Source organism: Argentina anserina, chromosome 7 (assembly GCF_933775445.1).
Source record: "Argentina anserina chromosome 7, drPotAnse1.1, whole genome shotgun sequence".
NCBI lineage: Eukaryota > Viridiplantae > Streptophyta > Magnoliopsida > Rosales > Rosaceae > Argentina > Argentina anserina.
This window is the reverse complement of record NC_065878.1, coordinates 14,564,318-14,576,448: the sequence shown is the minus strand read 5'-3', so window position 1 is coordinate 14,576,448 and position 12,131 is coordinate 14,564,318. Positions and strand designations below refer to the sequence as shown.

Here is a 12,131-nt window from a genome sequence, read left to right as displayed (position 1 = left end):
ACTATATTTTTTCTTCACGTAAGAAAGGCTTTATTCATTATTCACAAAGTATTTTCCTACTAAATTTTCCTTCACGGTCTCTAAAAAGCGTGACTGACTATCGTGCCATATACTTTAATTCCTTACTTAGTGACAAATATTTTCACCTATTTTCAATCGGTCTTGTAACTCTTGTCTCATCAGCTTAAAATCACTATATGTGTGTGTACAAATTCATGGGCCATAACGGCCCAAACCAGCCGTGTCCGCCGTAAAATTCCTCTCTCTCCCCACACGCAACCCCAAAGTCCCAACCCGGTAAACCTGGCCCCACTCCCACCAACTTACTAGCCGCCAGAACCCTATCCAACCCACTACAGCCGGTCACCCCACTTATCCATTCTCATCTATACCGACACCGCCGGTTCCCTCCTTCCCTCTCTTATGATTACTCCAGAACCTTCACTATAATAAAAGTCTCGCTTCCCGAGACAGTTTTCGTTTTCAACCCAACCCCCCCTGCTTATCGGAACGACGTCGTCGCGATCCCCGATCCGATCTTATCCGGTGTGAGTAATCTTATCTTCGTCGCTAAATTTTCAGTTCGTCGTTTTGTGTAGGAATTAGTCTGTTCGATGATTAGGCTTTTTGTTACGACTTTTTGGTTCAGCTGATTCGTGCGTTCGATTTTTGGATTTGGATTGTTCTTGTGTCTTTTGCTGAAAAATTTCACATGGAAATTGTTATGGTCGGATTGAGAAGTGAAATTTAGGTGATTAGGTTATGGAGAAGTTGGTGTTTGTTGATAGATATGGTGACTATTGGTTAATTTTGTGTTTTAGGTTTGGTTTAGATTAGGATGATTGTATATGTCAGTTTGATATTTTGTGTGAATGATTACGTGAGCTTAAAATTTAGAGCCGTGGTGGTGTTTGTTTAGCTGTTCGTGATCGAAAATGAAACTGCAGCTTTTGTTGTGTGAGATTTTCGTTTTGCAAGACGATGTTTTCGTGCTTTTTCCCAATTCAAGTGTTAGAGATGGAAGATCAGAATTGGAGTTGACTTCTTTGTTTGCTGCATTCTGATTTCTTTTGGTTGGTTATTGTGTGTGTTGATTGTGATATAGGAGAAAGTGAGTATTTGGAGATGGCAGATAATGAGGAGGGAGAGGAGAGTACTGGTCGTGGGAATGGATGGGAAGTTGTATCGCTTACTGCATCAGCATATGCTGCTGCTCCGGGTCCGCAGGAAGTGGATCTGAGGAATGATGATGATAGTGGAGGTTATGGAGAGCTAGCTGAGACTTCTCATGCTTTGTTCATGTCTGGTCACTTTGTATTTCCACCCAATCAGCATGAGAATTTGCCTCTGGAGCTTGAGAGCAGTGAAGTTGATGAAGAAAAGGTGCAGAAGGAAATAGTAGATGAGATCAGTATTGAGGAAGGGGGTAGGTCTAGGGGAAAGGAGGAAGAAAATTTGAGCTTGAAAGGGTTGGATGTTTCGGATGAGTTTGCAGGAATTCAGTTTTTAAATGAGAAGGACACTAGACTGCCCATTGGGAGTAAAGAGTTTGGAGAAGGCACTGGCTTGGAAGGGTTGAATTTTGATGATGACGAGCAGGATGTTTATGGCGACAGCGTTCTTCGTGGTTCTTCCACATACGGCGAGAACACAGATATCTGTGGAATCACAGAATCTTTAGAGGAAGATTTGGATCTCTCTGGGGACATCTCTCAATCCCCAAGGCCGAAAGATGAGAAGTTTGGTGGTTCTGACCTCCCATGTGGAGCTTGGTGGAAACGAAGAGCATCTTCCCTGTATTCTCATGCAAAGGAAGCAAATGCATACTGGTCTATTTTTGTAGCAGCAGCTGTTATGGGCCTTGTGATGCTTGGGCAACGGTGGCATAACGAAAGTTGGCAGGTACTACAACAGAAGTGGCTATCCAGTGTTGATCAGGTTGGTTTATTGGTACTGTTTCTACTGTGAATCTAATAACTTTTGTTAGTTTGGTTTGATTTTCTGTTCCTGTTTGTGTTTTGGGTGTTTTTTTTTTTGGGGGTGGGTTGGTTGAACCTGTGGGATTGGATAAAACCTTTTTTTAGTGCATGCAAGTATCTGAATGGAGATGTGTATTAAAGTGTGATCTTTAAGAACTTTTTGCTTAGTGTGTAGCTAGTTATATTTTACAGCCTCTTCTAATCAGCACTGAACAATTATTAAAAGCTTGTAATTTCAATAATGATTTTATGTCGATGATATCGTACTTGCCCATGGACTAAAGTAAGATATTACTGGACTTGTGTTTAGATCTTAAAAATAAAATGTTGATTATCGAGTTATTTTTGTCTCTACTTATACACGATTTTTGTCTCTTTTCCTTGTGTACATGGACCATGATAGTCTGTTTCGAGATATTCAATCAGTGCTCTAGTACAGTGTTAGTTCTCTCTTTTGTTTGTTGTCAAGTGGCAAAGTACCAGCAGATTCCTGATTAAACATTGATGGAAAGGAAACTGCAGTTGGTATAACAGTGGGAAGTTCAGTCTGTATGTTCTATTGTATGATCCTACTATTGCATTCACAAAAGTAAGATATTATATAGTACATATCTGATAGTAGTGTGCTGGAAAAAGAAACGTCAAATGTCGTAGTTGGTTATAAGCTCCCCTTCCATGATTGATCGCTGCTCTGATAGAAGGGAAACTGTTGTTACTTCTTGGTAACCATAACCTCTGAGTTTCAGTTTATTCTATTATTGCCATCTTGCAATTCAATTTATGAGAGTAGCATTGTTTGAAGTGGAGATCTGCACTAGGTGGAACGATTTTCCCATCTCAACCTTTTGGTTCAATGACTGACATTATCGCTTCTACATGGCAGAAAGCAGGAAGGATTTTAGGTCCAATATCTCGACTTAAAGATGTAATAGTTGGCGGCCAGCGCCGTGGATCCTTTGTTGGAGGTGCCTCAAGTGAACTTTAAGATGATGACGAAAAATACCAGAGTTGGTTGCTACCAATTGGTGTGGATCTATAGCCTATAGGTACTGCGTCAAATATATAATTCTTATGGAAAGCAACTTTGTCTACATGCTAGTGGTTAGATACTGCTGTCATTGCTTATTGCCTTGTACAGAATTCAGGAATTTAAACTTCATATTACTTGTTTGTTACTGGTTAAAAGTTGTGTTTGATGATCACTATCTATTTTTTTATTAGAATTTAATGTTGTGGAATTTTCTAAAATTTGTAAATGGGGTCAAGATTATAATTCATGTCTATCAATCTTTGTGCTGTGGCGTAAAACTGGTTGACATAGAAAATTGACTACTGAAATTCAGTCTAACCTGATAGCTTGTCTTATCGAGCAAATTCAAAATTACGAGCTAGAGGGGTTTTATTCCTTCGTTTACATTAGGGGCTGAGGCCTCAAAAGTCTCAAACATAGCTAAATGCTAGACACAATAAGACTAAACAAGAGGATATCATAATAATACATAAAGCACACAACATTACATTACAAGCCTCCACAAATAACTAACGATTTAAAATATTTCTAGCCAGATCGTTCTGAATGGATTGCAATTCATGCACAACATCGCTGATGCCCTTTCGGTTTGTTGGTGATTCAGCAGAACAAGCAATACCGATTCCAAATATCAAAGTCAAGTAGTCTTCAACTTTGTGTGCTCTAACGTCCGATTGATTGGGACCTCCATCGAAAATACTGGTGGCTTCTCCTTGAAGTAGTGGGTCTGTAATATCTACAACACGTTCAGGGAGAGCTGTGTATACAAAGTTATGAAGAGTCGAGCTGTTACTGAACATTGGTAGACTCTGGCAACTACCTAGGCTGCTAGGAAGTTATCCTGATAAGGATGTCTAGCTGACTTAGAGTCTTCAACTTTCCAATCTCAACAGGAATAGAACCAGTGAAATAGTTTGAGGACAAGTTGAAAGAAACTGATAAAGAGAAGAGACCAGTAAGTAATTGTTGAGGTATTTTGCCATCTAAACTGTTTTCAGAAAGATCCAAGTCTTGCAACATGTGACATTCTCCTAGGCTTGAAGGGATGCTGCCATTGAGATTATTTCTTTCCAAATAAAGATTGCTTAATATTGTTAAATTTTCAAGAGAAGACGGAATACTCCCGGAAAACTTGTTGTGGTTAAGATAAAGTTTCAATGGAAGTTTCCCGATATCTATGGGGATGCTACCGCTGAAGTTGTTGTCCTCCATACCCAATCCTTGAAGGTTCACAAGATTTCCCAGCCCAGTTGGGATGTTTCCTTGTAGATAGTTTTGTCCTATTGTTAGCCCCTTAAGATGGTTGAGAGATTGGATTTTGTCGTGGGAAACGTGCCTCCAAAATTATTGATGGCCAGCCACAAAACTGTCAACTGTGTACCATTAATCAAGTCTGAGACAAACTTCATGTCACCATCTTTACGGCTTCCAAGATTATTACCAGTGACTACGAATTTCACAAGGTTATGAAGATTTCGTAAATTAGGCACTTGTCCAGTGTAGTAGTTGGAAGTACATTGAAAGATCACAAGTTTGTTGCATTGGATATTGACAAAGGAATGGCCCCAGTAAAACCATGGAAGGTTGGGAAAGGCATTGCCCAAGTTTAAGGGAAGGCTTCCTTGAATTCGGTTAACTCCAATTGAACTATACCAGAGAGGTTATAAATACAAGAAGGGATGATACCAGACAACTTATTTACGCCTAAATGGAAAATTGTCAATTTTTTCAACTGGCATAAAGAACTAGGAATGTTTCCTTGTATGTTATTCGAAGTTATACCCAGGTATTGGAGAGAAGACATGTTCCCCAAAGAAGGAGGGATCTCTCCTGTTAAATTGTTATCTTTTAATTTGAAAAAATATAGCTTTGACAACGAACCGAGTTGGGGAGGAATTTGACCCAGAAGATTGTTTCTACTGAGAACCAGAGAGTTGAGTTGGAAGCAGTTGGATATATTGGCAGGAATGGTGCCAGTAAGTGAGTTATTGTTTAGAAGCAATACCTGCAATCTCTGCAGATTCCCAATTTGAGGAGGGATTTGATGAGTAAAGCTATTGTTCTGGAGATCCAGCTCTCTTAAGAAGCTTAGATTTCCTATATGTGGTGATATCGATCCCGCCAACTCCAGAGAGCCAAGCTTCAGCCTTGTCACCCTTTGGCGATGTAGTCGACTGCAGGTGACGCCGTGCCACTGGCACAAGTGAAGGGATTCATTCCATGAGCTTGTGACGTGGTTCCTCTGTTTTTACATTCTGTGGTTACAAACTTACAATACAGCGGCAGCCGCTGTCTGTTTCTAGAATGGATAGAGAACCACAGTTTAGCGGTCATATTCTGCAAATTGTTCCAGACTTCACTAGCAAATCAACAATTACCCACATCTTTTCTGAGAATACGAGAATAATGTACCACATCACATTGAAGATCCATATTTTTTGGGCCTCGTCGTTGAGCCCCAGTCGACTAAAATTGGGCTCTTAACGATCCCCTCGGTCCTGAAAATTGGCGGGAAACTTATTCTCTTTTTGTCCTTTTTCATTTGTTTTTAACTCCCAACTCATCTTCTCAGGGTTTCTATTCGGTCTTTATCTACCCCTCCAAATTAAATAGACCGCCGCTCTGCCTCCTCCTCCTGCGGCAGACTCGCCGGTCAGGTAATCCAAACCCTCAATCCCTATGTTTTCCCAATTACCCATTTCAAGCCAATCTTTACTTTCTTAATTTGTGGCGTTATTCCTGATAAAGACCCAATCTTTTCTCAGCTTTGTTCTTAAATCTGAGTTCAAGGTGTTGTCGACGTTTAATGAGGAGTTGTACGAGGAATTCACGCATATGTTGATTCTTGACAGCTTCAGGTAATGTGGTTCTGTTCTGGAGTTGGATGTCGGGTTGCTTTTGAGGTTTTGGTTTGAAAACCATTGTGGGCGATTTGGGGGTTTTTAATATGATGCAAAGAAACTGAGCAGTTGTCGAAGTTTGATTAGTCTTAGGTTGTGTTGGGGTCTTTGGACGAAATGCCCATGTATTAGTTTGGGCATCTAGAAGACTAGAATTTTTGGATTTTTCTTAAAAGTTTGTGTCTTTGACAAGTTGACTGTCTTTTAGTTTTAATGCTTGTTGGTGATGCATCCACTTTTCGGTGTTGCGATGTCGGCGTTCCTTGTGATTCCTTGGGTACTGATTTTGTCTTGAAAAGTTTCTGTGAGGTTATTCTCATTTATCAGTCTTTGTGTATCTTTAGGCCAGAATTCAGACATGGTTAAGGAAGAAAGGCCACAGATTACAAGGAGAGCAACCAGGTCCTCCGGTTTGAATAAAACTGTAGTTGAAGAAACAGATACAAGCGGTCCATGCCCAAATGATGCTTCTAAGGTATTCTAATGCACTTGTTTCCTTGTCTAATTATTTTTGTCATCTTAATATGATTTTTATCATTTTATCTTATCAGAGAGATAAGTAGATTTCCCGTTTCTTTATATGATGCTTACTAATGGGGTTTCAGCTTTTCATTTGGTTGGTGACCTTTCAAATTTTGATTCCCCATGCTTTATCATGTTTGCAAGTATTCGCGTGACTTTGTTTTCGTTCAATGATTATTGGTATTGTTTACACTTCTAATGTTGCGACTTGTTGTGATGGCTTGCATTGTGATTCCCGGTTGCTTCTTGTTCATCATCTTTGTCTTTCTTTTGGATAGAGCTCAGATGTGGTTAAAGAAGAAAGCCCACGAATTGCAAGGAGAACAACACGATCCTCTGCTTTGGCCAAACGTTCAGATAATGTAGTTGAAGAAACAAATGCAAGTAATCAGCAGCAATTGACTTTAGATGACCTTGTGATTGGAGGAGAAGGAGAGTCATTTAGCTTCGATGATCTGGTGTCTAGTTTTCCTGGCAGAGAGAGTCAGATCAAGGAGCTTGTGCAGCTTTTGGGTCCACAGAACTCTCCCATGCTTCCTATATTTATCTATGGAGGATCTTCCACTGGAAAAACCAGTATCACTCTACAAACATTTAGGCATCTTAAACGACCTGTCGTTTACTCAAGCTGCCTAACCTGTTATAATCCTCGAATCTTGTTTGAATCCATACTGAATCAACTCTTCCTTCACAGAAAGAATGCTGAAAATGGTTATTCTAGTGCAAAGCGCTGTGAAAAGCCATCAGATTTTGTGAATTTTCTTCGCGAGGCCTTGGTTTGCATAATCGGTAATCTTCAGGGACAAAAGTCAGGAATATTGAGTAGCAAAAGGTCAGGGAAGGCTAATGGAAATATGATTTACCTGATTTTTGACAATGTAGAGCGTGTCAAAGGGTGGGACAAAGGTTCTACCGTGTTACCGTTGTTGTTTAATCTCTATGATGCACTGAAAATGCCTGAGGTTGGTCTTATCTTCATCAGCAATTCCTCACCGGATACATATGACTCTAATATGGGATATGTTGAGCCTAACCCTCTATATCTTCCTGATTATACTGATGATGATCTTGGTCAAATCTTAATGAGAAACCAAGCAAACAAAAAGCTTTACACTTCTTTTCTCAGGTAAGAATAATAGCTATTTTATTTTTCTTTACTCATATTTTGTCTTATTTATTATCTAATTGAAAGTTTTTTTCTTGATAGTGTCGTACTAAGGCCTTTCAGTAGAATTACCAGACAAGTGGATGAATTGTCTAGTGCCTTTTCACTACTATTCAGAATATATTGTGAACCTATTACTGATCTTGGGGTTGTTCCCAATGAAGAAATGAAGAGAAGGTTGTTTAGTCAATTTCAGCCCCATATTGCTCCTTCACTGAATGAGATATTTAAGGTTACAACTCAGCCCCCCACTGAAGTTGAAGCTAGGGAGAGAAAGCCAAAGGGTGGCACAAGGAAATCCGGGGGTTATGACGTTGTTGACCAATTAGATTTTCATATGTCTACTTCTGCCAAGTATCTTCTTATTTCAGCATTCCTTGCTTCAAGAAATCCAGCTACCTTAGATGCATCATTGTTCGATTCTACCGGAGGTTCTAATAATCGAAAACGAAAGAGGAAGTAAGTTTAGTTTTCTGAAATCTTAAACCAATTTAACAATCTTTTTCCAAACTCCAAAGTACCAGTATTTACTATATTTTATCTGGCTGTAGTTGTAGCATTTAGGCTGTGACCTGCTACCGAAATAAAATACCAAAATCTAGTTAACCATACAATATTTACCCTTTTCAATACTTGTCCGACCAAATTAAGGGAAAATATGTTTTTCTTTTTTAAAAAAGAATGAAAAGAATATCCACCTGCCTGCTCCTGTTAATGTTATAATGTATCTTACAGTATACGTAAACTATGCTTTAAGTTTTTCTATCCAATAGTCTGTGTGCAAGAACATTTTGTAAGATTTGTGGCGTGAGTTACCACCAGTTAAATGCTTAAGATTCTCTTTGCCATTTGCCTTACTATTGATTTTAGCACGATCTGATTAAGCCAATACCAAATTAATATCATTATGATTCTCTCTCACACTTGTAGACACGATTTCTCTTAAATGATGTTTCTTCACTATCACTATATCAGGGTGTCTGAGAAGTCAATGGAACAGAAAGAAACTGCAGAACAAGATTTACTCATGAAGGGCCCCGGAACATTCCCAATGGAGAGGTTACTAGCCATATTCCAGTGTATTACATCCATTGCAGAAAATCCATTTGATGATGAGGAACAAGTGCCGGATGGGTTAGGGATTCAAGATGGGCATAGTGGGCTCATGTCTGATGTCCTCTTACAACTGACTAGTCTCTGTGGTGCTAATTTTATTGTCAAAGGAGGAAGCTGCCCACTGGAGGGAACAACTCGCTACCGTTCTACAGTTACTGAAGATTTGGCCCTGCAGGTACCTTTTGTGCCTCACATATTGACATTATACACATACTTGTTTGGTGCAATACTATAACTCGTTTTGATTTTTCCAACATCTGTGTATACTTGGATTGCAGGTAGCAAGGAGCATTAAGTTTCTTCTCTCAAAGTACTTGTACAGAAGATAACTGATCGAGTGCTAAGGTATCTGTAACATTGTCGTCAGTTCTCTTACGGATGAAATAGAAGGGTCAGATTCTGTGGTGACACATCATTTTACGCTTAATGCTCTTATTTTATTTTATGAAATCAAAAACAGAACAAGAATATTTATATGAGTCTGCCACTTTAGTACTTGGTATAGTGAACATAGAGCATTAAGGATATGATCATAAGTTCATAACCCCAAGACTGCTTAGGTTCTCATGTCATTTGTGCTACTGCCAGGACATAGCTGACAAGGCAACAATAATATGAACGATGTGATGAGGAAAGTGAGGCAGATAAGCAAAACTTAAATGTGGAGGACTTTTTAATTTCTAGGGGCTTCAAATTCCCAACTTAAGTGCCAGTTTTAGAGCAATGCCGCATTGATGCCTTAAAGCATCTCCAACAGCTTTTGTATTTTGGAGAAAAAGAGAAATTTTAGAGAATATTGAGTTTTTTTTTTTTCACTCCAACTTATGCATCTCATTCTCCAAAATAGAGAAAGGGATGAGAGAGAATGAGAAATTCTCCAAATTTGCAGCAATCTGCAATTTTTTGCAGAAGCAAGAGCATTAAATGCTACACTTTCTCCAATAACTCAAGTTTTAATAACAAAAAATTGAATCATTTATTTCAAACTAGCAAATTAAATATATAAAATAATTTATGGTTATAAAAATATGAGTATATAATATTTTATTCACTTGTAATAAATGCAGAAATATGTAAAATAGAGAAACTGTTGGAGTTTGAGTATAAATTTTTGGAGATTTTAGCATTTGTTTTTCCATTTTAGAAAAATTTTGTTAACTGTTGGAGATTTTAACGTTTGTCTCTCCATATGTCAATAAGTCCATCTGGAAGTGTTGACAAACTGAAACAGTTGGAATAGAGAGACTGAGAGGGTTGACTCTAATTACTTTATAGGTCCAGACTCATGGTCCTTAATGGTCCTTCGTGGGAGCTGGGTCATGGGAGCTGGATCTGAAACAGTTGGAATAGAGAGACTGAGAGGGTTGACTCTAATAACTCTATCCTTAATGGTCCTTCATGGGAGCTGGATCTGCAAATTTCTCTTTGGCCATCAGTCTCCAATGGGAGACCTAATCTTCTTTAATATGTGGATTATATAAACACTTGAGAGCTGTAGGCAAGAATCATAGCTACTTGGAATTTGTTATCAGAAAACACAAAGATATACTGATTTTGATGCTTTAACAGCATTAGTTTTCCTACCTTGACTTTCTCTTATAGCTTCCTATGGCACCAAATCTAATATGACGCTGGACCTAATTAAATTCTTCTTCTTCTTCTTCTTCTTCTTCTTCTGTTCAACTACTTAATTTATGTCATTAGACGTGTCTCTATCTAATATAATATTAAATGGGGATCTGGGATGTGTCAATTTAAGCTATTCATTTGGAAATTACAATAGACTATTTTACCTGTTTGAGTAGAAAACAAAGAAGCATGCAATTAGTTCACGCAGAAAATGTAGCTTGTCAGATGGAAATGGGGTTTGATTGAGATGGTTTCCTGATAAAATTTAACTATGAGTATTGTAATAGAAAGCATAAACTTATTTGCAGTGTTTGTTTTTAGGGAAAGCCTTGAAGGTGCTTGATTATATGATTCAGCACCAATTTACTTTATTTTACTGAAGCTCAGTGCTAGCTGAGAAGAGAAGGGGCTGTTTTGACCAGAGTATTGAATTCGGGGGTGGATGGGGAGGGGACATTAGTCAAGTTATTTTCTCATGCAATGCGATCAGTAAGAAGATGATGAGAAGTGTGTAGTTTAATTCCTTCAGCACAAAACTGTCGGTGTGTGCATAATTGTTTCGAAACACAGGCAAGCAGAGTCAGAAGTTTTATAAGAATTCTTTATTAAAATTTATATATTTACTTTCTGTCTTCTTCTGTGTCTTGTAGCAACATGTTACGTGTGATGTGTTCATCATCCTTCATTCACTTTACATAGAAGTCTTGTTTTAAATAGTTCGAATTTATACATGAACAAGTTTTCCAATTGTTATAATGGTACATGATTTGCATTCTGCAACACACGTACTTGTGACGTCTTGTGACGTCGTCCATCATTGTGAAAAAAATATCTGTAAACCAATAGCAAATATCTGTCAACAAAATATTAGTGCGGCTTTTTTAAAGGTAAATAAATAGATATTAATGAGTATAAAGATTTTAGATGCATTGGCTAATGACGGTACGCCACCAACTCAACTACTTAGATGAGATATGCCTACTTTTATGTCGTCATATTGTAATATTAACCTTATGGCTATGGGTCTTCCGTAATTTCCGTTTTTCCGTTTTTGGTAAATTAGTTTGCTTCTATTTTGTTTTGGCACCCTCTCTTGTTCACTTTTTCTTCATTAAATCAAAAGTGTTGGTGAGGTTTATCGTCCGTTTCACTTTCTTTTAGCCAAAAGAAAAAAATATACATTGATGAAGAGAGTGGTAGAGCAAATCCACATTATGTGTTTCTAGATTTGTTGTTCATCAGATGACATCACTTTTTGCTTTGGCGTTATATATGCTTCTATCTTTTGTCTAATCTTGGCTCAAAATATCTCAGGTAAAGGAGGATTAATCTTGCAGTATTTGTTCTCTTTTCTTTAAAAAAAAAAAAAGAATGAGTAATGTACTGACTTGGGCTAATTGTTATACAAAAATTTCAGTCTCACCGTGATAAACTTACTGTGATTGTCTTTCTTAAGGTGGTCTCTATGTTCTTTCTGTTTGTTGATAGGGTATATTATGTGTTTTCTTCTTCTAGTAAAATGTTTCTTTCTTGAATTTAGTAGCTTCTAGAAATGAACGAGTAGGTATAACCAGAGTTGCATGATGCTTCGTGTTCGGGCCAGTTTAGTACTTAGTTAAGTGCAACTCCCGTCATCAACATCTGACAAGTTTACGCATTTAGTTAGGCATCTCTTTTGGTACATTATCTATTGTACAGTAACCAATGACCAATCTACCATAGCTGTACATCTAACATGTTATAAAAGGGTGGTTTATCACTATAAGAAGTTAGTCTGCACTGTTAATGAT

The 12,131-nt window shown here is 38.0% G+C and overlaps 2 protein-coding genes across 5 annotated transcripts; both read left to right on the top strand.

The window, feature by feature from the left end:
* The first annotated feature begins 456 nt into the window (after positions 1–456).
* Positions 457–3,254, top strand: LOC126801866 (ATG8-interacting protein 1). Its single transcript, XM_050529340.1, has 3 exons — positions 457–548; positions 1,106–1,938; positions 2,863–3,254. The coding sequence occupies exons 2-3, from the start codon at positions 1,126–1,128 to the stop codon at positions 2,962–2,964; spliced, it is 915 nt and encodes a 304-aa protein (XP_050385297.1). The 5' UTR covers positions 457–548; positions 1,106–1,125; the 3' UTR covers positions 2,965–3,254.
* A 2,358-nt stretch (positions 3,255–5,612) lies between these two features.
* LOC126802705 (origin of replication complex subunit 5) lies at positions 5,613–10,758 on the top strand. Of its 4 annotated transcripts, none has more exons than XM_050530375.1 (7): positions 5,613–5,666; positions 5,800–5,867; positions 6,254–6,384; positions 6,710–7,557; positions 7,639–8,055; positions 8,572–8,887; positions 8,991–9,311. In XM_050530375.1, exons 3-7 carry the CDS (start codon positions 6,268–6,270, stop codon positions 9,039–9,041), a joined length of 1,749 nt encoding a protein of 582 aa, XP_050386332.1. In that variant the 5' UTR covers positions 5,613–5,666; positions 5,800–5,867; positions 6,254–6,267; the 3' UTR covers positions 9,042–9,311. The 4 variants fall into 4 exon arrangements, with proteins under 4 accessions (XP_050386332.1, XP_050386330.1, XP_050386333.1 ...); XM_050530373.1 differs by having other exon boundaries at positions 5,627–5,666; positions 5,775–5,867; XM_050530376.1 differs by lacking the exon at positions 5,613–5,666 and adding an exon at positions 10,663–10,758 and having other exon boundaries at positions 5,684–5,867; positions 8,991–9,057.
* Positions 10,759–12,131: the final 1,373 nt, after the last annotated feature.